The sequence below is a fragment of the Pagrus pagrus genome, assembly GCF_965226575.1.
Source record: "Pagrus pagrus genome assembly, chromosome: 8".
In the NCBI taxonomy this organism is placed as follows: domain Eukaryota; kingdom Metazoa; phylum Chordata; class Actinopteri; order Spariformes; family Sparidae; genus Pagrus; species Pagrus pagrus.
The window spans coordinates 19,100,040-19,127,800 of NC_140192.1; the positions used below are offsets into that span (position 1 = coordinate 19,100,040).

At 42.7% G+C, this 27,761-nt stretch overlaps 1 protein-coding gene across 1 annotated transcript in view; it reads right to left on the reverse strand.

The window, feature by feature from the left end:
• The window catches only part of galnt9 (polypeptide N-acetylgalactosaminyltransferase 9), a 93,268-nt gene extending 68,152 nt beyond the window's left edge, over window positions 1-25,116 (reverse strand). Inside the window, exons 1-2 of the mRNA XM_084358852.1 lie at window positions 24,207-25,116; window positions 10,377-10,557 (exon numbers count right to left, since the gene is read on the reverse strand). Coding sequence (XP_084214978.1) covers window positions 10,377-10,557; window positions 24,207-24,447 — 422 coding nt within the window. The 5' untranslated portion in view covers window positions 24,448-25,116. The remainder of the gene's footprint in view (window positions 1-10,376; window positions 10,558-24,206) is intronic.
• Between the last annotated feature and the right edge of the window lie 2,645 nt (window positions 25,117-27,761).

Sequence of the window (27,761 nt, forward strand, 5' to 3'; positions counted from 1 at the left end):
TAAGATATTCACAATCCGGCTGAGACACCTTCCTAAAAGTTCTCAGAAACCCTCTAGAAAACCCTTTATTGTCCCCAGGAACTCCCTCACAGTCCTCTGATACCACCTTGCAAAATCACAGAGCAACATTCACAATCTTCTATTAAGCTATCCCACTGAGCGTGTGCAGCAGCAGGGCCCTAAAAGTGGCACACCTGCAGTAAATGGGATGCGGACACTAATTAATGTGATTGGTTACACCTGTTTGAAAAGTCCAAATGTTCACCTGGAATGTTCGACCAGAGTTTTCCTCATACTGACTGGAGTTTTGGATACTTTCTCTGCTTAAAACTTGAAGCATTCAGTGTCACACTTTATTCCCATGGTGCATGCAGCCTCACATTTCTCTCCGAAAAACAAAGGGATGAGTCGTGGATAACTTTTTCCTCAGTGCACCAAACCAACAAAGCAAGAAGTAGCACTCTTCGAGGACATCATTTGAAGGCCCACATCCATTTGATGGCGAAGCTGCAGCTCCCAGACCTGCAAGTTCTATACTGTAATGTGACAACAGCTGCAGTATAGCTGCCATAATGAAACCATATGCTGAGCCAAGAGTGCACTCCTCCAGGGTCAGGAGTATGTATTTTCTTTTTATTTATTTATTTTTTCTCGTCTTGACAGGTTCATGACCAAGTAACATTTTGTTGCACCCACTATTCTTGGCATTAATGGAAGCAGAATGTGTTCATGATGTCTTATTGTGTTTTTATTCCTGACAATGTTTACTCTAGTCTTCTAAAAAATAAATCACTTATCTACAAACTGTTCACTGCAACACAAAATGTTTATTCTGCAAATATTATCACTGTCAATCTATCTGATTTGTTTTCCAAAAGTAAATGAAACATGATTAACATTCTGTTGTGTTGTTACATTATACAAGTATTGTGGTCATTGTTAAATATAAGAAAAGTCAATGGCAGCAGCTGACTCTTTTAATATTTAACCAGAACACTCTCTAACCTTAAGTTTTAACCTATGGTAATAACAAACAGGACACAGGAAGTCAAAAGTCATATGTTTTGTTTGTCCTAAAACTTCTGTAAACTATAAAAATATTTTGGCATAGAAAAACCAACACAAATACAAATTGCCAGTGATCATCATCTACGTAAAAAAAATGTGCCCTCCAAAATGTACTAGGCCAAGCAAATGAGTTGGTTTATAAAATCAACTTTAAGGAGATGGAGTTGCTTACTGGTTCAAGCATTTGCACTCATAAAACACGATACCAAAGAGAAAGTTTTAAGTGTCTAATGAATGTGTATGGCTGCTACCCCCTCATCGTTCAGAGTGTTTACGTAAACACTAGTGCACCAGGTTTGTGGCTCTATTATCCCAAGTTTACAGACATTCTTGTGAGTCACAATGGATTGATTTGTAACTTATCAAGCAAGAGACTCTGATGTACCTTCCACCACTGGAGAAACTGCGGAGGGTGAGGCTAACACACGTAACATTAACCATACAGCTGCTGCCGACTTGTTCATACATGGCACTATAGGTCACCCTACACGTTATCTTAGGCCCAGTTTATGCAACATAATTTTATACTATCATCTAGTTAATGGGTCCTTGAACATTGAACGTAGATATTGTGAGAATGTAGAGAAGGATGACTAACCAGCTCTCTCTTTGTTCCACACAAACATGAGCCGGAATATAATCACAACTCAAGTATGGTTTCAAATGTATTCATTATACTCCTTCTCCCATTCAGCTCTCTCAGCACCCATCTTGGTCTCTCTGCCTTCTTTTCCTGATTTTCATACAGCACATGTTCTCCATGGTAACCTTTGTCATACGAGACCTACCTCATGTTGCCGGTTACACCATGCAAATTAATCTAAAATAACTTTAACTTTTAACTTACTTTTAAATACGTTCATTTTGTTCATCTCAAGCGACTCCCTCACAAACTCAGCCTCAACAATCCTGTCACTCTTCTTCGCTGATGACCTCTAGTCTCTCAACTGTCCTGTCATTTCCAGTAAGAATACAGTACTTTCTTGCAGACATCCCGTGGCTTTGAAGTCAGAAATAACCGTGATGACTGGACGGAGGCACTTAGCCGATTCCTATGGCAACTGTGAACGCGCACACTGGCAACATCTTGTGAATCTTTCCACGCTGCTCCAATTAGGCTCCGAACGCAACGGCTGACAAACGCATTTCACTCGCTTCTGCCTTTGTTTCTCCATGTTTTCACATCTCTTATTCAGCAGTGCTGACTCATTATGTAGGGATAATGAGGTGGCTATTGTAATTGTTGTGGTTGAATTATTTACAAGAGATTTGAGCAGAGTAATGAAACACTCGCAATATTGTTCCGTATTAGAATATCAAATTGACACAGATCAACTGTAGTGTAAACAAATCTATGCGTTGCGTTTAGCTTCACTAAATCCTTTTAAGCTCTTGAAGTCTTTTTCTAAACATCAAGGCTGAGCAGTGTTAAAGACGTTGAAGTGGCATATTGCATTCGCCAGGTGAAATACCACTCACGCTGGTAGTATTAATGAGGAAGTATATTGATTTGTCAGAATAGATCTGTCTCACATACTGTCAGAGATGATTAGATGTGATTCAGAGGCAGCGGGTGAGGGTGAATGCAGTGTTGAACATCTGAACTTGGCAAGGATGTTATTTTAAAAGTGAACTGTCTCCTCATCTTGAAGAGCATCCACAATCACAACTAATAACACACAGCAAACAGATCCTCACTGTCCAAATGAAATGGTGGTGCTGCATACAATCACTGCCAGTTGGAAAATATGGGCAGTGAAAGGTACAATCTGGTGTTATTCTTTGTTATTTCTGCACACAAAAATAAAACATGAATGTAAAGGTGGTTACGACACTGCTGGTGCTCACTGTAGTCATATTTTGAGATATAAAACTTGGTGGTGTTGTTATCAAAGTCAAATTCTGGTGATGCAACGCTACCTGAAACACCTTTGTCCACAGACCGCATGGTTGCTGCTCTTCCACCCTCGCTGCGAGCCATCTGAACTCTACTGGTGCTCAGCGGCCTGATACCCCGATGAACTGGGATGTCAGCTTGAGTCAGCAGCATCCATGGGGTCAGGCCTCAGAGGGACAGCCACACAACAGATGGATCCCAGCGTGGTGCTAGAGTTACATCCTCCTCTCTCCACCCAGTGGAGCCCTCCTCGTACTTCACAGCCTCTGGTTTGTGTGTGTGTGTGTGTGTGTGTGTGTGTGTGTGTGTGTGTGTGTGTGTGTGTGTGTGTGTGTGTGTGTGTGTGTGTATTAGCAGGTTCTCACCTTTCAAAAATGAGAATTGGCAAGAGAGGAACTAGCAATTATGTAGGACGCCACAACAGATGGTATCTTATTTACTTGTGAAGTTATATAGTAAATGATTTGCATATAATCACAATAAAGATGTGAGAAACAAGGATTTTAAAAGCCCTTCTGGACTTTACTCAGCCCATGCCTGGGGAAGGTACACTCGCCACATCTACTTCTATTGTAAATTAAAGCTTTGCAGTTTGAGTTGGTTACTTTAAATTAGGGCTGGACAATGTGGCCTTGAAAAAATATTGCAATTCTTTTCAGCGAGTTCACAATATACAATATATCTTGATATTTTTAAATCTCCCCGAAGCACTTTATAAGTTCTAGGACTGTGCAAAAAAAGGTAGATTTGACTATTGGTACCTGGTACTTAAAATAATAACAGAATGAGATTGTTGATAAATAATCATCAGTAATGAATGACTGGGAAAAGACAAGTATTACCAGACGATATCTAGTCTAATATTAATGATATACAGTATATCGTAAATATTTCCTCACCCCTGCTTTTGTAACTAATTGTATCCGCATTTAAACGTATTCAACTAATGCGTGCTATAGCACTCTACTTTACTGCTGATTGCCTGAACTTTAAATGCAAATAAGATGTGCTCTTTCACTGGATTTACTTCAAACATAACTGAAAAGTAACTGGAAAAGTGGAAGACAATGAAGGACACTAATCATTTTGGTTACTAGCTTCCTTGTTGAGTTTGAAAGAGTCGTTTATGAGATTACACAAAGTTTGTCTCGCCTGTTAAGATAATGAAAATCTACAGAGGAAGGCTGACTTCATATATGGCCTGTTGTCTTAACATCGGTCAGAGAAGAGTTATTTGTGACCTTTTCAATAATAATCAAGGTAGTGTTGTGTTTACAGAGTCAGCTACTTATGGTAATGATAACAAACTGCTGGTAAGTCACGTCTCACAATAATTTGATATCAGACCGACTCACGTTAGCTTTGGGCAGTATTAAGAGGCAAAGTCCACTGACTATTTTTCAAATATCAAAATGATGTTTCTGCTTCCACACAACTATCCTTAGCCGAGTGCATTGTACAAACACTCAGAAAGAGAGCGTGGTATTTACCAAACAATGTTTGTTTACGACTAATTTTTAGTTTCTAGCTAGTTTTCTTGTTGGTAAATAGTTGATTATTTACAAATCTAGCAGACACGCATCAACATTAGCATTTATTCTGAGTCATGATTATCGCCACCTGGTAAATTTAATTCCAATTTTCACCCTCTTTTAGCTCTGTTTTGGTCTCCACCAACTCCTGAGGAAAATATCTAGCTATTTAACAGCTAAATACTACACTATTTTCACCAACAAGTTGCTACCTGTGTTATTCTGATGTTTTTGTTGGACTGGTCTGTACTGCAGTACAGTGATTTTTGACCTTTTGACCTTTTTCGATGAAAATGGATAATGCAGCCGAAGGCGGCATGAGAGCAGGGAAAACTACCTTAACATGTTGCAGGACAAGACCAACAACACAATAAGCTCAAAAAAGCCATAAAACTCTGTAGAGCTTTGGGAGTAGGTTGTAGGTTAATCACTGCAAGCTACCCTTTTCACATACAAGTGATCCAGTAATACTACAAAATATTGATTGTGGCCAAATTAGTTTCACTTGCTACAACTTGCTGATGCACTGAATATCTGCTGTGTACCACACTACGGCAACAATGCAGAGTTCAGCCTCAGATATCGGATATTGGATTTTAAGGTGGTTAGAATATAGTACATGAGGCACTAAAAAATCGTCATCACTTTCATTTCTTACAAGACACCTTATCTTAATATTAGCATTGATTTATTTATAGGGAATGACAGTCTGCAGCCTGTATTTAGTCTCAGTGGCCAAGAAAGCCAGTGCTTGATGTTCTGGACTGGGAAAGCTTAATTTCATGCGCTGTTATCAATCACTTCCATTACCGCAGCCCACATGCATTTGATGGCAGAGGTAATAAAAGAAAAACCAAACCACAGACAGTGTTTATGATGGAGCACGCTGCTCACGTCTATCTATACTTTAAGCCCTGCGCTGGCACCGTACTCGTAAGAGTAAATGCACAAGTGTTTTGATTGATAACCCCTCCACTGTATCATTTCAGTCCTTCCCCGTGCATTTATGCTCTCCCTCAGCAACTCCTTTGTTCCCTCTCACAGCGTTCTCTATTGCCTCTCTCAATCAGCCTCGCCAGGTCTATAAATACAATGACAAATCTGGCAGTGAGTTTGAGAGGGGACTTTTTGCACCGCGGCGCTCCTTTGCAGAGACTCAGCCACATGGCAACTGTGCAAAACAAAGTAATGTATATTTCACTCCTGCTCCGTTATATGAGCAGTGGAGGGGCTGCGTTTAATGATTATTACCACAGTAATATCTTGAAAATGTCAGAGGGGGCAAGGCAGCCTCATCGCTTCTAGTTGAGATGTGGTGTGAGGCTGCATTTCAGTGTCGAGGTCGTAAAGTGATATTGTAGTTCCATTGCCCTAGTTACTGGATCCAATTTAGGGCATTGCTCAGCCTTAAATTTGTACCTGTCTGCAGTAGCGGGGAAGCCTAGTAAAGCTGTAACAGGATGAGCGATCGACTCATCTGTTTGTAATGGGCCTGAGCTCATTGGACAGCGCTCATAATTTGACCCGGAACAAGCTCTGACAGAAACAGAGCGCCAGATTAAGATGCATTCCTATCACACCTCCCCCTTCTCCTCCAGCCTGCAGCCCCAGTTGCTTCCCTCTGACTTTTTCCCCGCTGGTCGCTCTTATTTGCTGTGAAATTTCACATTAACCTTCCGTAACCCATGCAGTGCAGGCAACACCAAAAGCAACTTTCCAATCCGCGAGCACTCCCCTCACAAAGATAATCGTTTGCCTTGTCATTTCTCCGCACCCCCACCCAGGAGATAAACTCTAGCACTGGAAAGAGCAACAATTTGCAGCAGGAGCTCCTGCACCGCAGAGACCTTATGATCCCATTCTGCAGTATCAGACGCTGAGGAGATGAGGTAAGCCTGTTTCTTCAGCCTCCCTTTATGGTTATCACCCTCCCACGGGCAGACAAACGCGAGACGAAGGGTCCTTGGGAAAGCAGAGCATCTGCCGCGCTTCAATATAGTTTTGGGTTTGACAACCATTTTGACAAAATATAAATCAAATCTTCGGCAAAGTGACAATACAGATCGAGGTGCGATTTGGTGTAATTGAATAAGAATCCTCTTGGAGAAGGAGAAATGGAGGGTGAAAAACAGGTTTCATGCCTTGAATACGTTTTTCTATTTATGAATAACACAAGTTACACTGAAGGCCTTATCGCTTCTGTTGTGGGCATCAATAATCTTATCAATTTGCCTCCCTGTATTGTTTTTCTCTCCACAGCCCAATGAGTTGTTATCATACCGTAAGCCTCCCAAGGACAGCGAATGGCAGGCCTCACACTCCCTATAATATAGAGTCTACTTAAGTCCCCTGGTATCTCAGTTAAGAATGTCACTTGCAGAAATGAAGGGCACAAGAGAGAAATACAGGCTAGCGGGCGCTGAGAGGGGATTACAGGTTTTTGTCCGAGGGACAATTGCGGCTGTAATTATTATGAATTGGTTTTGCTGCAGACAGCCGAGTTTAAAAGGAGAGAGATTTGAGAATGTGCAGATCGTTCAGTCATGGCGATGGACTTTGCTTCCCTGTAGTCATCAAAGTCCTCGGCTCAATGACTCCTGTTCAATTAAAAGCCCATTAGACAGGAGGTGCCTGGTTCCTGCATTTAACCTCGCTTCTGCAGTGCTGCAGTCACCTTTTGCCCGCAGGACGTAATTAGGGAATCAGAATTAGAAATCGGAAATATGTGACCGTCTTGCATACTATGTGGAGACTGAAGGCGAGTCCTGCAGCTCTTTACTGAACCCTTAATGTAGGTTTATGTCCTCTGTTGTCACAAAGAGCTCAACAACTAACAGATTATGAGCATTATTAGATTGTAACCTGCCCTCATAGTTACTATGTTGTGCATACATTATATTCACTTATATTGTCCCTTCTGGTCTACCGTAGAAAAATGGTGGTGCAACATGGTGGAATCCTCACTAGTACCACAACAATACAGGCAGTCACAGCAATGTGTTAACTGCAGGCACATCCATTTTCTTTATGGGAACAATTCTTTCACTTGCAGGACTTCGATGTTTCTCTTTGGTGGCGTAAACAGAAAAAGCAAAGAAAACTATGCTTGCATTTTGCACTGCATTGATTTCCATTGCGCTTCACAACAAATGTATTAAGTCTTTATCATGGCGTGTACCTATTGAGTAGCTGTCATGGACTGAAGCTTCATCTTGTTTGACACGACAGGCTTTGTTTGCGCTCGGAGAGTATGTGCTTATTTATATGGGAACAAAAGTATCGTGTATGTCAAAAAATGACACATGATGGATTATTGCCTGGACAAAGAGACAGAGATCAAGCAGAGGGAAAAAGCAGGCTGTTTAACACAGAGTGAAAGAAGAGCCTTGCACTCTGTAGTAAGAAAGAAAGCGGAATCCATCAAAAGCCATGAAACTGGCTCTAAATCCAAACACAAGCGCTCATGAGAAAGTCACGCCGTCCAAAACTGGAGGACACAAACCCCAGTACTCGCTTCTCTTTGGCCTATCGTCCCATTTTTTTGTTGAACTAGTTGCTTAAGGAATTTCCTAAAACCTTCCATTCCAGAGGCGCTCTCAGCTGACTTTATTAATTAGCATGCTCCTTTTTTACCCAGCCTCCTCCTCCCCATTCCGCTCTTGTCTAATTTTTCCGGGCGTGAAAAAGAGCTCCGAACAAAGCAGCGTGGATGAAATGAATTGTTATCCCCGCTAAAGCCCTCAGAAACCTCACTTGGCCGTCAGATTTCCTCTCAGTGTCTCTGCCTGTCCCCATTGTTCTTTGACACTGTGTGATATAAACGCCACTGGCAGCCTTGAATACCCCCCCTCCCCAATCCATCTGCTGCAGCACTCACTATATCACAGCTGTGGTTCACTTTCTTCATATAAAATGTATTTTAAAAGGGCCATTAAGGCTGCTTGCTGGGTATCCACTGGGTCCCTTTCCAAAAAAATAAAGCAATTCAAGATTCTTTTTCTTGCTACATTATAACACAGCTCTTCAAATATCCCCATCATCTAGTCCATGTCCTTTCATGTTGGGATTAGAAGCGTCTAAAGTAATTTTCCTTTCTAAGACTCCCCATGGTCGAGGCCCCAAGATGCCCTGCCTAACTAGTGAACAATCTGCCAATCAATCAAACATTCTCTCCAGAGAGAGAAGCTCTCTGGTGTTACATCCATCCTGTACACGCACTGATTGTGATATTGTGACGCAACCTCTCCTATTAGAGTCCACCTGGTCGTTGCGATGTCATTCAGTGCACGTTGTGGTTTTGATCGCCTTCTTTCATCTCCATCTGGTATTAATGACGCAGCAGTGCCTCATCATTGTGTGTTCAAATTTAATCAATGCACAGATATGCTCAGGAAGTCTGACAGGAGAAATAATCACTATCCATATTTTATCTTCTAATATTTTAAGAACTTTTAACCAGCAAATAAGCTAACATATTAGCTCGCTTGGTGGTAGTGCTAGTCCGCTATCCCTGTCGGTCAAGTGACCCACTCTGTGCAGGTCGTAGCTGCTGCTTGAGAGTCTCCCCCTAATGAGGAGGCACGTTGCTGCAGCAATGTCTGAAAAGTGGAGAGAAAGTTGACAACTTTGCATATCTCATATAAATACACATTTCATCTGGGACATGAAAGCAGAAAGGCTGCTCTGTAAAACACCAAAGGGGTCACAAACAAACACTTTCTCCACAGTCCTCAGCCACTGAAACTCTGATCCCGACAACATTAGGGAGAACATTATGAAACGGATGCCCAACATGTGAGATTAGTGTTTGAATTCTGTTCTTAGGACAAAAACCCGTATTCATACTTTATGAATGCACTGCACTGTGTCTCATGTCGTTTCGTCATAGTGCGGGTTCATAACATGCCATGTGGCACTGAGACGCCTTGGGCAGCCGGTGCAAAATTGATGTCATAAACCACCATGTGTACAGGAATGTCCCCCGCTGGAGGACATTAAATTTACAAGGGTGGCATTTGCATTTCTATGTTTAATACAGAAACCAATGAGAGGAAGTTTTTGATCTTCCATTCATCTCATCAGCACTCTGGCAGCGGGCACTGGGCACAGTGTTTTTGCATAGTAAGTCTTGAATACAGCTGAAGACATGAGAAAAATACACAGCACTTTAAATTATATTTTGAAAAGAAAGCCAATTTGGGTACAATGTTGTATTGGTCTTGAGAGATCCATCCAGCAACCCTGACATCTGGACAACACAACAAAACTCAAAAGGGTCTCACTTAGTGCATCCTCACTCACTGCATACTGTTCACACTGCTGCAGCGTGTACTTAATACATTTTCTCATGTTTCTTACAGGGAATTTAATCCAAGTAGAGTTGGTGAACTGTGGAAAAGAAGCTTTCCAGACTTTGTCAAGACGTCATTAAGCAAAAGCATGAAAATATCATGAGCACTTTTAACTTGGTCTGAGCTTGCAGGAAGATTTTGTAAATTCCAGTAATCCTCGACACCACGCTTTAACTGCGCTTCTTATCATCTCTGGCTCACCTTGTACTGCAACTCTACTATTTTGGCACAGTAAATACTCTGGACTGTCACCAAAATACCAATAAACATAAAAAAAGAAAGAGAAAAAAAGAGGATAAAACACTATGTGCTTGATGAAAATGCCGGTTTCCTGGCAAAACGTCCTGCCGTACATAGTGTGCCTTCACAAAAATAGAACCCATCAACTGCAGCAGGGATTAATTTGGTAAACCTTCAATTTCCAAGTCATTTTTAAAGTTATATAGCCATGCCAGGGGGAAAAGAGGGCTGTAGATGGAGGGAGAATGTACATGACAGAGAGCTAGAAAAAGCAGGAGGTGGATGTACTTTTTAGGCCTGTAGTCAGGGATGCTCCTGTCCAAGGAGATGCGGTCACTGAGTTGAGCGTTGTAGCCGTACTCCTCGTATTTCCCCTCGGCGTCATGACTGTCCTCTCCCAGAGTGGCAGCAGCTCCCCCTTGGCCCAGGCCTCCGGGTCCCTCAACTAGCCCCATGGGCTTCGCCAGACCTGCCAAGAAAATGACACAACAGAGGGACCATCATACAGATGTACACGGCCATGTGTAGAGAGAGACACACATACACAGAGAATATGGATAGACAGGTGAGAAGAGAGGCCAGGCAGAGGGGCAGCTGATGGACAGTCTCTGGCAGGGTGAGGAGACTGGTGTATGGCAGCTCTGAGACCCAGCGGGGCTCATACACAGGGCATCATTACACTGTCTGTCAATGAAGAAAGCTGCAAAACACCCACACGAATGCACACGTCACAGAAGCCATCAGAGGCAGCGGTAGAAAGGCCAACACTCGACTAGAGACTTCAGTACTGTTTCTTACAAATGCTATAATTCGCTACATTTCGAGTGGTATCTGTTACGGAGTAGAGAAACATTCACTAGCAGAGTGAACAGCAGCAATATGTACAACAATGTAATACAATTAGGGGTCATGTTATGATGAGGTGTGGTAGGGTTAGCATTATTGTACCTCTGCGTAGTTAAAGAAGGACCTTAATGAATCTATGATTTAAAGCACCACCAGGCAGACACGCGAGGCGACACAAATCAAACACACCCACGACAAGCAGGTCGTGCAGCTGGGTCTGACTCATACACTCAGCCTGGATCCTCCAGCAGTGACTTCTACATTCACTTCTGAGATTCTCCTCTTGGGTTTTTGAAAACTTTGAGGGCAGAGTGGTTGAGCGGACTGACAATTTAATGTTAGCTAGTTATAAAGTAGCACGATTTGATTATAATCATAGAGTCGAGATGGAGCAGCACCTCCAGGCGCCTGAGCTACTGTAGATTCCATTAGAGGAATTTTCTTTTCTGTCCCTCCTCGTTGTCAACCACTATATGCTCTTTTTTCATTACCACAACTGGCATGAGATTTTCCAGATGGTTTCCTGTAATACTTTGCATAGTCTCCTCTGGTATTTTGTCTCTCCATGAACAAAGCGCTGATGTTCAAATACAGTTTTCACCCCATGCGGCTCTTAAAAAAGTGTGGCATTATCATGAGCAGCAGCTCTGTGCTTCAGTGTTGTTATCGTGATGAGTAAAACACGTTCTCTTATCGCACTGCACTGTTTACCTGCAGGTAACATATCAATAGCAGATACAATGCTGTATCAAATAATGTAGCCTGCTGATGCTTAGTTGAGATATGTGCCATAAATATAATATAAATACAGTATACCTGTCGCAAGTGATAAGGAGGAAAGATCCCTATGATCAAATAAAGTTTTTGACCTACTTATTGAAAACTTGGGTAATGATACAAAATTGTAGTTTTATAAAGGTGAATAAATCGTTTGAAAAGGAGGAAACCAACACCATATTTCAGGAACCTGGAATCTCCCATGCTGCAAATAGATAGAAAAATAAATAAATAAAAATCCAAGGACCATTTTTGACCCACCTCTGCATTTATCATCCCTCCTCACACATTGCCTCAGTGTTCACATCAAAGCCCACACTTCAGTTTGCTTAGCGGTGAATGAAAGCCGCTCCTTGGTCATCGTCGTCATGTGAGGCTCCTCTGGTCTAACACAAGTAGATCCAGCACCGGATTTAATGTGTCAGACTTAAAATATCCTTCTGCTCTCATTAAAATGACTCATGACTCATGTGATTTAACCGAGCGCCACTTTGGTGCTGTGACAGTGACATCTTCAAAAGGGGGAAGGAGTAAAATGGTGCGCAGTGTCAAAAATTGATATTTTGGCTGATGAAAGAAACCAGCCCGTTCAATGATTCAGACTTGTCCAGAAATTAATTCAGATGAAGCGAGGGGGGGCTTAACCATATGCTTCTTCTTCGTCTTTATTTTTTAAAACAACACCCTCTCACTATCAATACGTCTATGGACCTTCCCTTTGACTTACAACATTCAACATCCACCACCGTCCTCCCTCATCTCATCTCATCTCAGATTGTTTTCAAACTTGTTAATTATCTTTTATATGGCTTAAATCATATATGAAGAGTGCAAATATGATAGATGTTTTCTTTACAGAGCATTCCAGCTGCTCTCTGTTGAACCAACAGCTACTAAATGAGTATTGGCGTATTAGCACTGTTAATGAGTAAAGTCTGTCTGCTGCGTACGACAAAACAAGCTATTACAATCCATGGTGCACACAAAAGGCCTTTTTTTCACACAACAATTAAACGCATCTTCCCTGCAGTAAATGTTGCAAAGTATTTTCTTCAACTTGTCCCAACAAAAGCACGTTGTCAGCTTTATTCATACCTTCCTCTGCTGCTTTGACTATTGTCTGACTATTTAAAATTCCATGAAACTGCAGGATAATGTCAGATAATTGATATGCGAGCCAAGCTTCCAGTGTGGCCTGCACAGAAAAATCGAGCCGCGTCTGTTCTCCATATCAACAGATGGACACACAGACAGTAAGTAAACAGCGCATACCAATGAAGAGCTCATCTCTCAGCTTCACCCCTCCAGGAACTGCGGAGTAATCACCATATTTGGATGGCCTCAAATCCTCGGGTGCTACTGAAGATTTGTAATTGGAGCTGAATGGTTGCAAACTGGCGTCTCCCACGAGAGGGATTTAGCATGCCCTGCACCAGCCAATGTGGTGGCATTTTGACAAGTATGGGTGGGGTTCACGTCACCGACCAGCCATCTGGCACAGCGGCTCGTGTCGCACAATAACACAGATACCCTCCAGAGCCGGAGACTCGAGTCTGGAGGGCCTCTCTGTCTCTGCATGAGTCTTGGAAGCAGGACAATGCCTGCCGGCTTTGTTTTCTGCGTTATTTTGCTTCCCCCTGCCTTCCACTTTCTCTATCTGATTGGACGAAATTGCATTATGGGATGAGAGGCCTGAAAGTCCGATCCACTGTTGTCTGTCTGTAGCATTTCAACATAAGTTTAAAGACTCTGCAGATGCAAGTTCATTACAGGGATTGTGTATTCTTGATTTAAAAGAATTAGTTTGTAAATCTTGTGCGGGGTTCTGTCTTTTTGTAGCTGCTGATAAAAAACAAGAACCTGCTTTGATAATGCCTGGTAGGTCAGTTGAGGGAGTCGGATTGCTCAGCCTGGTTCTGATTCATCCGTCTTGTTCTCTCTTTATTTCGTCTTTTCCTTTTGTTACATTTGCTTGGGAGAGAGAAGAAAGAAAAAAATTGAATATGCATGATTAATCAATAGCAGAGCCCCGAACGCTTCTTTTACACAGCAACATTCCTTCACAAACAAAAATAGAAGCTTTTAATGCGTCTCTTGAAAGGAAAGAATTGGACTGTGCAAATCTGTGGGCAGAGCGTCGCCCTAACGCTGTGAGGATTAAGAGCTATTCCCACGGCACCGGTTAAAAATGTATGTACACATGATCCTGGGAGGCACTTTGTATAAAAGCATTCAGCAAGTGGCCTGTTATGTTTCAAGTAAATAACAAAAAAAAAAAGAAAAAAGATGACAATGTCTAAAGGCCTGGTCTCTGTAGTGCTGAGGCCGAGATAACTGCAAACAGCCGAAACAACCGACACACCTGTAGTCTTTGACTTCACGACTTTCGAATCTCCATGAATTTCCTGCAAAGTATTCTTTCGCTCACTACTTCCGATGTGAGTTCACACTTCAAACACCACATTAGCGCTTTCATCATCTCACTTGGAGCCAGTTCCAGCCCAACATCTGCTTCTTCCTCTCAGTGTCAGCTGGATGTGGATCCTTGACACGTCGGCTGCCAATTTGAATCTCATTGCGTCCTTCGCGTGCATCTGTCCCTGCGCTCGTTCCTCACAATCCATTTGTCCAAATCCCTCTGACACGATACATTAAACCGCTAACAGCTATAAATAATACAGCGACCCTAAGAATGTGTCTGATTTGGCCTTTACAAGATAGTGTCTCGGATTCAAAGATGACCCCATTTTTAATGAAAGATTTAAGAGCAAGAGTGGATTTATGTGTGTCCAAAGTGATGCAGCTGACTTCTAAATATTGATGGCGAGCGGTGGGCTGGGGGATTCTGAGATCTCTTCAAGAAGGGGAAAATAACTCCTTGTGGAGAAGTTTGAAGCCTTCAAAGGCCAAAACAAATCTATGAAATGCCGAGGGCTGGGAGAAGAGCCGTGTTAATTCTAGCACTGCCACTCATGACAGCAGCCGGCATGTCATGAGGATAACAACTGTGATTTGGAAATTGGTAACACTAGAGCCCTAAATTATATCAAAACAATGGATTGTTCCCCTTTTGAGATATTTAAGCACGAGCAAATATGAAGCGTGGTGTGCATCAACAGCACAAACTGCAGAGGGAGGACAATAAGTTCATCTTTTACCCTTTTAGCTCATTTGTTTTCTTTGTCCGTTTGTTTTTCACACTGGTTCGGTAGTTAGGCAGCTACACTAAAATAACCCATTAAAGACCCCATTTGTAGTTTCAGTCCGTTCTCTGCTTGTTTGGAACTCTCATCCATTGGCTTTGACTAAACGCTGCCTTGGAGTGAAAATCTATTTTGGCGACGTGTGACAGGCAAAATCACACTACCATGTGTTTTGTGCGTATTGTTAACACTGAATAGAGAGCTTCCTCTATCCAATATTTGTAATTACAGGAGTGCAGAGCAATGCTATAATCTGTATCTGTTCATTTCACACATCATCTCTGCGTTCCTCTGTGTCCTGATTTACACCGCAAGTCGTTGGGAATCATCTGCCGCCTCATTTTTCTGTGTCCATTTGTGTCATGTGTGCTGTATGTGTTCAGCTGCTCACAGAAGAATAACTCTATATTCAAAACATTCACCTCAATGAAACAGTGGCATGCTGTTGACAAAAAATATGGCGTCTCAGCTAATCGTGCTATATTGCTTATGAAAACTAGAATTACCGCCTCTCGGTTGTATGCCTCCCCGCACGAGTCAAGTTGCAGATTGCTGTGTTGTGTTGCAGAGATATCTACTTAAGTTAGCATGCTAACCAGCTAGCCGCAGCCTGTTAACACTTGCTCTCCCCTGGTCCCCGAGCTCCCAGTCTGAACTGCAAGCTGCGCAGCTAACTGAGCTAACTAGCTGAGGGCAGCTACAGTAAGCAGCAGTTAGTTGTTACTCAGGTGATGTGCTGCCCCCTGCTTGTTTTGAGTATGGATTTGACAGGTGGCCAATTCTTACATACTGCACCTCTAACCACCCAATTTGAATCTGTTCATTCTTTCAAATTAGAAGAAATCCCCTCAAGGCGTACTGAGATATTGAGTTCCCAGGAATGGGGCTGTCGAACTATCAAAAATATGGAGAAGGTCAAGACAAAATTAAGTTGAAGTGTCTGGCTCTCTTGGCCGTTTTGCATACACTTCTGAGACGGTCATCTTCATTCAGTTCATCATTTTTCTGTCTCTTTTGAGCCAACATTTGCTTTAATTTGTCAAGCTTAAATATTGCATCAACAGGTTTATAACAACCTGCTCAGCATCAGTCAGGCTTTATCCCACAATGTGAAACAAATCTTTGAAGACGTGATTCTCATTGTTTTATACACAGCTGTATATCATGCAAATTGTCTATATTTGTTTACATTTCAGCAAATCTGCATTAAAGTCACGCTGCATTAAACAGCAAGTCTGAATCTGATGACCATGAAGGAAGATCACGGCAGATTTCTTTCATCAAGATCCATACATTATTCCCTGAGAAATTAACACAAATGTTGAAAATGCCCTTTCTCACAATGTTAAAGTACGCGAGAAACGATTCCTGGATCTGTCCCTTTATCCGGATCTGCACCGGAAGTTAGTGGGGTCTGTTCTGGGCTGTGTTCAGGAGTTTTTGTGTAATCTTGCTGACAAACCAACCAGCTGACAAACGGACAAAACATACCCTCCATGATGGAGGTGATTATAGCTGAAGGTCAATCTAAAGGGGTGTCAATTTAGCAGAAAAAAATATCACTGCACAGATTCTGGTATGTCTTTGTCTGTTTATATCTAAATACTGTAATTCTATTTGGTTACATCTTTAGTATTGATTGTAAACATCTCATTGTAGAATTCTCATAAAGGAAAACAAAACAAATCAAATAGGGAGGCAGAGAGGCAATGAATATCCAATTAAACAATTAATTATCCAGTCTGGCAGACTGGCCTATATGTCCCTCCTTCAGCGGATGTCAAAATTAAATGTTAGTAATGAAATGGCTGCATGACTCGAGGCCAACCGTGTAAATAAGAGGAATGTTCACTCCATGTGAAATAGCCATTATTGTCTGTGGCTGACTGCTGATTGTCAGGTTAGCAGCTGAATTCATTATCATGATTCCTCAAGGCTGAGCAGAATTGATTCTTATCTGTTTCTGAAACTGTCGGCCAGAGCCTCATCTCCATATCATTATTGGAATATATTTCATTTCATCAGGCCTCACCGAGCTGTGATGTGGCGTCCCTGCAGCCGCCGCCATTACACACCGCACAACAACATACAGGCGCGCCGCGATGTGTATCATTAAGATACAGTCAGAGCATCAAGTGTGTGTCAGTGTGGAAGAGAGAGAGTGTGACATTTCTTATTTCTCATCAAGTCTTTGCCCCAGCAGGCTTAGCATATAAACAGCGTTGGTTTCTTTGCCATAATTGGGCATTACAGATAAGAAGCATATCTAGTGCTGCAGCTGGGCCCGTGAGGCTGCCATCCCATCAGCACCTACGCACCAGGAGAAGGCCGGGAGTGACATGCATGGCTGATGACAAGGGACTCAGTAGGACTGTGAGCTGAGGGACAACAGCTGAGCTCCAACAATGACACATCCAGCCGGTCAGAGGAGTAGCACATTCATTTGTTAACAATAATAATAATAATAATAACGTCTGTTTTTCAGGAGGCTTATTTTTAGCTGCTTCCAGTCACAGAACAGCAGAAGAAAGAGAGGCAATGAAAAGAAAAACAGGTAGTTTCATCTGAGTGTAATTCAAATTAAGTTTGACCTTAAGACCATCAGAATGAAAATTATGCTTTTGTTTTGTTTTTAATTACTAGATGTTTATCTTTTATTTATTAAACCAGTCTGCTTTTACATATCCAAGTCTTGCGGTTGACCGTTTGCTACACTCTTCCACAAAAACATCCGGCACGTCTGTCAAGCTGTAGATAACTCACATGTTGGACCTGCAGTAAGAGTGAAAGGGCAAGGACTTAAAAAAAACAAGTATGGAAGCTGAGAACAAACAGCGTACAATTATTTTTAATGCCCTTATCTCGAGATCACAAGCCAATTATTTTTATCTCGAAAAATAACAAAGCTTGTTTTCTCATGATGAATTTAATTCATCTTCTCGCTATGTCCACAAAACAAAAGCCCAATTTATTGAGATGCTGAGATAATCCATCACAACAAAACCGTATGAACTTTTTACGACAAAAAAAAAAAAAAATACAACCCCGGCCATTCTCGCCTGCCATATCGACTGGTTAGCATGCCTGGCTAACTAGCCGAACTTGTTCCCAATACATTATGACGTTTACCTCATACACTGTTCAGCTATCATGCTAAAGCTTTTACTCTCGTATGACATGAAAACATATGATTCAAAAAACAAACAGTGTAAGATAAAACAGCCGACCAGTGTTACATTCATACAAGGATTGTAGCTCTACACTGCGACACATGAACCATTTTGTTTCTTTATTTCCAGGTCTCCTACGTGAATGTCAGTAAGGCCTTTTATTCTTTTTCTTTTCACACTAATATTTTCTATTTAGTCATATAAGATGGGCTTTTCAACTGACTGGTGGTGCTAATGTCAGCTTAATTAGCTAGCTAGCTTCAAAAACAGCAAAATTGAGGGTTCAAAGCCTGAATTATTTTTAAAAATGTCTAAGAATTTTGAGTGGTAAATCTGCCACTGTTATTATTGTACACTACATTATAAATCCTGTGTCAACAGAAAGCTTCAAAGATGTAGCAGCAGTAGCTGAATGGGGGAGATAGCCTTGCGCATATATAGCATTGATTTAATGAATCATGTTTTCTCTGCACTAATTGGATATTAACACATTATGTTGGATATTAACAGAGTAATTTAATTTATTTTCATTTCAATATTGAACTTTAGAATCCTTTTCACTCAAACAAGTGTTAAAAATATGAATTTCTATCTCTTTCTAAACAAAGGCAGCTAATCTTGTTTGTGTATTGAAATCATTCAGCCACACTCGCAGGGTTTCAGCAGGTAAGTACTGTCGGGGAGGTATTTTCTGGTTCTAATGCAGTACTTAAGGTCAAAATGCTGCTTTATAAGCTTGTTAACAGGCTTAAAACCCCCTCATCTGATTAGCCAAAGACGGTGGCATCCACAGCACAGCAGTGCTGCTGATAACCCTCATGTTGCTCATTTCTGCGCAGAACGGGCTGCTGATAAAGCTTGACCATTGTTTGCTTGCTGGGAGTCTGGTGGCCATCCATCAGACGACCATAAAAAAGAATTCTGCGACTTGTTTATGTCCTTCAAATCTAATTGGACCTCGCTGCAGCTCCCACGGCATGCCATTGGTAGGCAATAAACAACAGAGGGAATGGGCAATTACTTCATATCGCTGCTGGACATGGTAATAGTTATTGGCGCGCCGAGTCCTCCTCTCACCATAGTTATTCCCAATGGCCACAGAATACAATTTGTGGTCTGTGCACGATTTAGAAAAAGGGGCAGTGACCTGGGATATGAGGACATGATTAAGTATGCCATTAAAGAGCTCAAGACAAATCATGGAGGGATTGTGACAGCCAGTGAACGTTTCCAGCCTGTGTGCCCTCCTTGCTACATATTGCCGCTGTCAAAGAAAAAATACGAAACTGCGAATGATTCCTTATTCTGTCTCACACTTGGACAGCATTGAAAGAGATATGTGGAGTTTGTTTGGGAAGTGTAAATTGGAGGAATTTGCTGTGTGAGGCTCAATTTGAAATTCAGTGCAACAGTCCGACACCAAGTGAAATAATTATAATTACTGACTTTATCTGACTTATTTAATTAATTTTAGACTCCTACCTAGTTTCAAGATGTTTTTATTCTCTTGTATTCTCTGTTTGCTGAAAGGCAGGCAACTGTGCCAGCTTTGCACTTAGTTCATTGCTTGTTCCTCTCGAGTCCATCGTCAACTATTACTCTCTCCACTTGTGACAGACGTGCATGAATTGTGTCCAGTTCTGTCAGTTCTGAGAATTCATTAATGACGCTGATGTAACGTTCACTGACACAAAGCTAGTGACGTAAAATGCAACTCCATGCACTTAAATTTGAATTTGGCAGTGTAATGATGGCTACAGCAGATAAAGACGATGACTCCTCACCACCAGATCACACAAGGCCATATCCGAAGTCCATGTTTACGATTTTTCAAATGAAGAAAGTTCCATATCATAGTCAGGTTAGGCCTTAAAAACAAACTCTGACACATTTCAGCATCAAGCCTTCATCAGGGAGTCCAACCCATTTCGACAATGTGTGCCCTCTGAGACGGCTTGATGCCGGAATGCGTCCCAGTTTGTTTTGAAGGTCTAACATGACCATGCCATGAAAATAAAGGCATTTTAATATTTTCAAGTGAGGGCCTTTGAGTTTTCTCACGATTTTTAAATCTACATGTGTACCAATCCAAAAAGCACTTCTAAAAAACTGAATTTGTTTCCAGGAAGTGCTCCTACCCTAGCGGTAGTTATAGTTTTCTTTGGTAATATGCTGCCCCCTAGTTGTTGGAGTATCAATTTGACAGGTGGCCAGTTCTTACATATTGCACCTTGAATGCAGATAAACACGACTTTTAGTACTGTTGGCACCAAGATAGTGCTAGCAAAATGGATACTGCTAATGACCTGGCTACTGTCAAAGCAAGTAAAATGGTTGCGCTAATAAGTAGGCAGAGCTTGTTACTTACTGATCTAGTAAAAATAATGCCTGTTTTGAACCGTCTCAAGTCCCGGTGGTAAGAGGAAACACATATCAGAGGGGGAACAGAGTGTGACACAACACTGGCGGTCCCCACTGAGTGAATGCCCATCCTTTTTGGTTGCTTCATGGCAGACGCGCTTCCTTTGTGCCATAATTCGACCTTCATTTTTTCCAGGAAAAATTCAGCCACATGGCAGGCCCAATAACACAATTAAAACGAGGTTTACAGGGAAACAATCTATATGCGGATGGTGTCATTTTTTCTATAGCAGTTATATTGTGCAGTCAGTAATTACTTAGGAATGCAAAAAAAAATTTGCCTATGGCCAATTTAAGTATTTCAAAGAGAAAATCTGACTGAGCAGCTTCCATTCGGAGTCACATTTGACTTTGACTCAAACTGTGCACTTTGTCCACCACTGCACTCCTCCAAATGAAAAACCTCACATTCATGTTCCACCCACTCAAAACTGATATCATTTATATACAGTGTCCCACCCCCGTCGTATAATCTCACGCACACATGTTCAAGAAGTAGATAAGTCTCTCTTTGTGTATTTTTCACAGACACAGTGTGTTTCTGTCCCGCAGCAGTCACGCTGTGGGGTTGACTGGCTTAGTTGCATTGTCTCTATAAAAAGCTAAGTGACTGAGAGGATGCATTGTAATTTTTGAGAGGCAATGCCTGCTGGCTGGTTGCCAGATGCCAAGCATAACTCAAAGTGACAGAGTGACCCTCAAATAGCTGCCGAAGCTCAGGCATAATAACAAGATCATGCAGGAAAAAGTCCACAGTTGCAGCTGTTTCGGGATATGAAGCTGTGAAATGTCCTTAACTACTGTCAAGCCACGTTTTCTGGATCATTTCAACATCGGAATCAGTTAGAACACGTAACTGTATCTTCAACAACTAAAGGGGAACGCTGACTTCCTCTGTGTACTTTCTATTTATTGTCTGTATGCTCTTGAATTAATCAGCTTTCATGGGTCTGAATTGTAGCTAAAGGGGCATTAAGCTACCTGTGACCTCTACTGGTGACCCGCATGAAACACAACAACACCAGCAGAACCTGCCGTCCCCTTTGAGCCTGAGCTGTAGCAGCGTGTCGTTTCCACAGATGATAAAAGTCACTGTTTCCGAGGAGAGAACAGTAAGCTAGTAAATAGAAAGTGACTTTACTGATAGATTAGAAATCATTCAGTAACAACTTGCTAAGCAGTAACATTCCAGCATGCTGATTTCTCGTTACTCAGCTTGTGTCCAAACCTTTTTGATTTAGATGAAACATCACTGACTCAAAACACGTCCCTCATTACTGTCGACTGAATAGGCTGGAATATTTTGAGTCAGCTGAAACGCCTGCGGGTGAGGAGTTTTATTACAAACCTGACTTTGAGCAAGAAAATATTTTGGGGGTTTTTTGTGGATCTATTTTCAAGAGGAACAAATTTAGCAATTACTTTTGCAAGTCACTGCAATTAATCAAGCCCATCAAGTCCTTGCAGATGCACTTGGATTTGTTTGCCCTTCAAGGTGGTAAAACATTTCTGCAGCATCCTCTTACAACGCCGGAGAGTGCGACCAGAGAAAAAACACAGTATTGTGAGAAAACTGTGGTGGTGATCCCACTTAGCCTCTGTTTATCTGAATAGGCAGTGGTCAGCCCAAGAAATGCACTAACTTCAAGAAATGTGTTTATTTTACTGCAGCAGTGACCTGCGCAGGAGTCAGTGGGAAACTATCCAACATCTATTTTTATTGTCTTGTTCATTATTTTTTGAGTCTTTAACCTGACAGAAACTGAGCAGGAAATAGTAGAGTGTGGTAGAAAAAAAAGATTAGTGAGTGATTAGTTGATTAAAGGAAAAGGTCATAAAAAAATTCAGTCGTGGTTTAATCACCGGAATGCTGATGGAGAGCTGTGTGAAGTTACATCGTCCTCAAAACAGTAAAACAGCCGTCCAGCATTCTCATCAACAACTGAAGTAGATGGGGACTTGTTTTAAAACGTGAAAAACACAACCAAAGAAAACATAACATGGTTCTGTAGAGAAATCCAAGCCTCTGGAAACCCCCAAGATCCCAAACTGATTGACGGTATTACACCTTTGACGTGCTGTCGAGCTCCTGCACCCACAGGGCTGCCTGCTAACGCTTTTAGCTTAGCGGCTACAACAGATTTGTAGCTGCCTCTCAAATCAATTTGGGATATCTGGGCATCCTGAGGCTTGGATTAAGCCGGATAAGCTGGATGGAGCCTTAATTTCTTTTTTTTTATTGTTTGTTTACCTTTTAAAAGGAGTCTCCATCTACTTTAGTTGTTTAAGGGAATGATGCAACGTTGTTTTGCTGCAAAGCCCCAGAAATGTTACTGTGGACTACGAAACATCTCCCAGGTTTTTCATTGACATGGGGGTGAGTAGATACTGACTGAATTTTCATTTTTGGGTGAACTTATCCTTTAAAAGGATAAGGGCACTATGTGGTTTTGGAGAACAAATTCAAACCCAGCATTTGAATATTTACAATATTAAAGAGGGAAAGAAATATTTATCTTTTCCATAAGTGAATAAACAAGCTGTTCTCAGACTCTACAAAGTTGGCAGGGTCCGCCACATATAAACAGTATTAAATTGTGTTGTCCTTTAAGGTCAGTTTGTATGTTCTGATTATTCAGTCATGAAAACAAAGTTTGTTTATTTATGTTGTTTATTTAGTCAATGGAGATCTTTCTCTTCTGATTAAAATGTCTCCCCCGAAACTACAATCCGCACCTTTAAGACAAATTGAACTAGTTTGATAATAACTCTCTGGGACACTGTCATGTTTGCACAGAGTGACTCATCAAATGAGTAGGCTATATAAGTGAAAAGTTGCAACTGGAATTATCATTATTAAAACAAACACCACTAACTTTGCCTGGTTGATACAACAAATACATATAAATTAAAAGTTGGTTTGCTTCTTTATCTGGTTATCTGGCTTGTGTTTTGCAACCTGTCCTGTTTCCAGATCAGTCTGTGCCAGAAACGCCAAGTTGCATCTTTAACATCAGCTGTGATTGTGTTTGATTCCCCACAGGAGATCAGAGCACGAGGAAGACAGAGCCGTGCGTAAGTTGATTTTAAAGATTTCTGCTCTGCCCAGGAGACCGAAAAAAACAAAAAAAGAAAAGCCCGCCGCACAGACTAATGGCCATGTAATGAAATACAAGTCTGTCAGTCCGCCATAGAGCCAGACTCTCCTTCAAAACTCCGACAGCTTGTTAAATCTGATATGTTTGAGCAGCGAGCCGGCGGTGCCTCCGGTGAAATGAGCTGCCAGGCGGAGAGACAGACTTCCTCTGAGCGGGACTGCGTGCAGATCCACAGACATCAATACATAAGTTTATGTGAAGTTTACAACGAGTCAATTATGGGCTGATGGAGGGGAGGAGGGGGTGGCACACAGTCTGATGGGCTGTTAAAGTTACGGCCCAGTAAAAGTCTGTCAATGCAAACGGTACATCAGCCTAGTTCATTGGCTTCTACAGGCAGAGTCAGAGCTTCACCTTGTCTCATGTGCAAAATGCGCTAAACATGCACGAGCCTCACTGAAGCCTGCGCATCGTTTTAAGTTTTTGGCACACAGAGTGCTCCACACTGCACCAGGACTGTCCTCTCCGCCTCAGTCCACGAGGTGCCTCATTATGACGATGATGGTGACCTCTTTACAGTTAATAACCGAGTCGTTTTCCTACCGTTCAGCTGGTTGTAGACCACATCCTCCAGCCTCTCCAGCCTCTGGAGAATAGACTGCCTGTCCACCAAGTTGGAAACTTTGCCATTCCTGGCTCGCAGCCTCTGGTCAGAAATACGCCCTATCTGGATGAGCTCCTCGGATCGGTCCTGGATCCTGCAGTACACCGAGAACAGGATAATCCCCACGAACACCAGGATGTTGACGGTCAGCAAAGTTTTGATTTTGCGTGCCACAGCCATGAAAGAAGACTGTCGTCTGGCTGACTCAGTCAAGCCCAGCAGCCGTGCGGTGTGGTGGCCTGCTTTGCCACCGTACTGTGCGTTATTCCAGAGGAAGGTCAACTCGTAAAGAAAAAAAAATAAAAGAAGAAGAAGAGGAAGAAGAAGAAGAAGCCCCGGATCCGTTCAGCACCACGGACAGCGCTCACTTCTTCGCACCCCCTCCCCGTCACATGGAGGTTCAAGGTGGGGGAAAGGTTGCGGGCGGACGCGGCGCTCGGCTCGGCTCGCAGCCGGAGAGCGACGCTTTTCTTTTTTGTTTTTTTCCACGAGAGAAACAGCTGCATGCGATCGAGCTACATATTACAAGCGGGATGTGACGCCAGGGGAGACGTGCATCCCCCCGTGAAGAAGAAGAAGAAGAAGAAGCAGAAGAAGAAGCCAGCTGCGAAACATCTCTCCTCCCGCAAACGTGATAAGTCGCCGCTTCCTTCAGCCCCGGTGCGTCTCGTCCATCTTACCGGGAGATGCTGTGCGATAACCGGCCGTGTCGGAGCATCCTCCTCCGCTGTGACACCCCCCTCTCCGGACGATGCGTCCCGCTCTGCGAAAACCCGAGGAGCTTATGTCCAGAAAATATGTGCATGCTTCATAAACAAGGCGGCGTTTCTCTCTCTCTCTCTCTCTCTCTCCCTCTCTCTCTCTCTTCCTCCCTCCCTCCCTCCTCTTCCTCCTCCTCTTCTCTCTCTCTCTCTCTCTTTCTCTCTCTCGCTCTCTCTCTGTCTCCCTCCGTGTTTGTGTCTCCCGTCAGTCCATTGTCGTCCCCCGTGTGTCTCCGGCGCAGAGCAGGCAGAGCTGAGAGCAGATTCGCCCTCACATGCAGTGCGAGAGATGCAGCCGGACTCTGGCATGCTGTCTCTCTCCTCCTCCTCCTCCTCCTCCTCCTCCTCCCCCTCAGCCTCACTCTCTCTCTCGCTCTCTGTCGGGGAGGAAGAGCCGCCGCTGCGTCCTGACGTTTGGAGGCACAATCATGAATATTCACGAGTCGTGTTGGTCTGGCAGTGTAAAAAAATAAAAAATAAATAAACAGCACGGATGCTTCCGCTCGGTGGAGCAGCTTTTCTCCACGTATCAGTTAGTGGACTGTGAAAAACAAACGCGTTTGCAGATTTCTCTCTCTCTTCCTCTCTTTTTTTTCCTGATCCGTGGTGCGAAGGTTAACAGTTTCCATCTCACCTCTGATGCCACCGCCAGCCTCAAGCCTCACAGCTCCACATCCACGATGCATATAGGGTTGTTTTTTTTAATTTGACTGTTATGCAACTGCCCCCTGCCTACATGCATGGTCAACCCCAGGACTGTGATCATCCCTTCAGGAATCACACGCTCGGATGGAGTCTCAACCTCCATCACATGAGAGCTAACAAACAGAAGTCTTAATCATATACGTCACATCTTTTCTGTTCCAGTTTTCCAACTTTCATCCAACCTGCCACTGCAGCCCACTCTTGATGGCTGATCTCCACAAGTGAGGAGAGAGGGGCGGTGCACAGCACGGGGTAGTGATTCCAGCCATCAGCAGCCAGTTCAGATCTCCTTCAAGCCTCCTTCCTGTCACTGCGAGCTCCTCATCTCCAGCTCCAAAAATGATATATAGCTGGAGTAAATCACGTACAGAGGGATTCAGTCTCTCTGTGTACTCTCACTTGATTAAGCAAACCCAGACGTGGCACAGGCTTCCCAAAGCACTTTGATCCCACTTCATACCCGCCAGAGGACCTCAGATTTACACTCTCCAGTTTGTTTGCCTCTCCACCATCATCAGATGGCACCCTGTAACTGTAAAAAATCTTTATAGACCGCAGCGTTGCGCCTCCTCAGAGGAGGAGGAGGACGTGGTAGGAACATGTGTCCTGTGAGTGTTCTCATGCCTCTTTTTATAAATGCCCTCATGCTACGTGTCTTCAAGATGAAATCAATTCAGGGTTTTCTGAGAGCAGATTCAAGAGCTTTTAGTTTTAATCCTCTCGGAAATCACTTTGAGAGTTGGAGGAGAAGTGGTGCACTGTGCTGTTGAGCGTGACCTCATCATTTCTCTCAAGACACAAACTTAACTGAAGAGGACTGAGAGGTTCGGTGGTGTTCTATATAGAAGTCCCCGCAGCCCAAAATGTGGTTAAATGTGATGATACAGTACACTTTCCTATCATCGGCCCCCTGCGCTTCCTCTCTTGTGCTTCTCAGCTCCGTGTGACATTTACATTTAAAATAAAAGGCTTTGTATGCAGTGTTTAATTAGGATTCCTGCTGCACACGAGTCCCATTACAAAAGGTGCTGATTTAATTCAAGGTCTGCAGAAACAGACAGACTGTGGGGAAATCACTGTTCCAGCCACCTCAGCCACCGTGCAGGCCTCAGCACAGATGCTTATACAGCAGCAGCTCCAGCATCACTGCCCCCACCGCACTCCTCTATAGGACTCTCCCAAGACTTCTGTTCTCTTTTCTGTATTCAGCACCCTGCATGCCTCGGTGCCTGCAGACACTGGCACTCAAGTGTTTTAACCATATTAACCTGGGTCACTGCCAGCTGCACCTTACTCTACCCACTCAGTGTTTCAACGTAAGCCACTTGAACATATTCAGTGGGAGGACACAGGCTGGATGGGACTGTGTGCACCTATAGTGCTGCTGCAAGACAGCCGGGAATATCTACAGGCATGTACTCACCAGATCTGTAATCAGAGGGAACATAATGTCTTGGCGCACGCTGAAGCCACACTCTGCGAGGAGAGGAACTGAGCGAAAATGTGTTTAATAAGTCTGCTACCTATTAATCACAAATATGTGTGTTGGTAATGTGAACAAATGCCCTTTCAGTTGTCCTGTTGATTTATTCACATATAAAAAGTCCAAATGATATAAAGGCAGCCCTTCTTGCTGTGAAAATGATAATCAAATGAGGACATTTAGCATGTAAATGCATGTAACACCCATCTCAACATCTGCCATTACGTTTTTGAGATGCTCAACGTGCTAGCTGACTAGTTTACTTGCTATTTAACCTAGAAAAATTAAATGAACATTTGGAGAGATGGAGAAGATGGTGATGGGTTTACCGGCGAAAAGGCTGCAAAGCCAGTGACCTCAGTTTGAGACTAAGTTTCAACATTTGTAAACGTGACACAATGGGATATTTTTAAAGGATAAGTACCGTTTTTTACAACCTGGACCTTATTTCTGGCAAAACATATGGTCATTTACTCACCCAGATAACTTTGGTGTCATTCGGCGTCGTTCGGACGAAATTAGATCCAGTGTAGCGGCGATATATC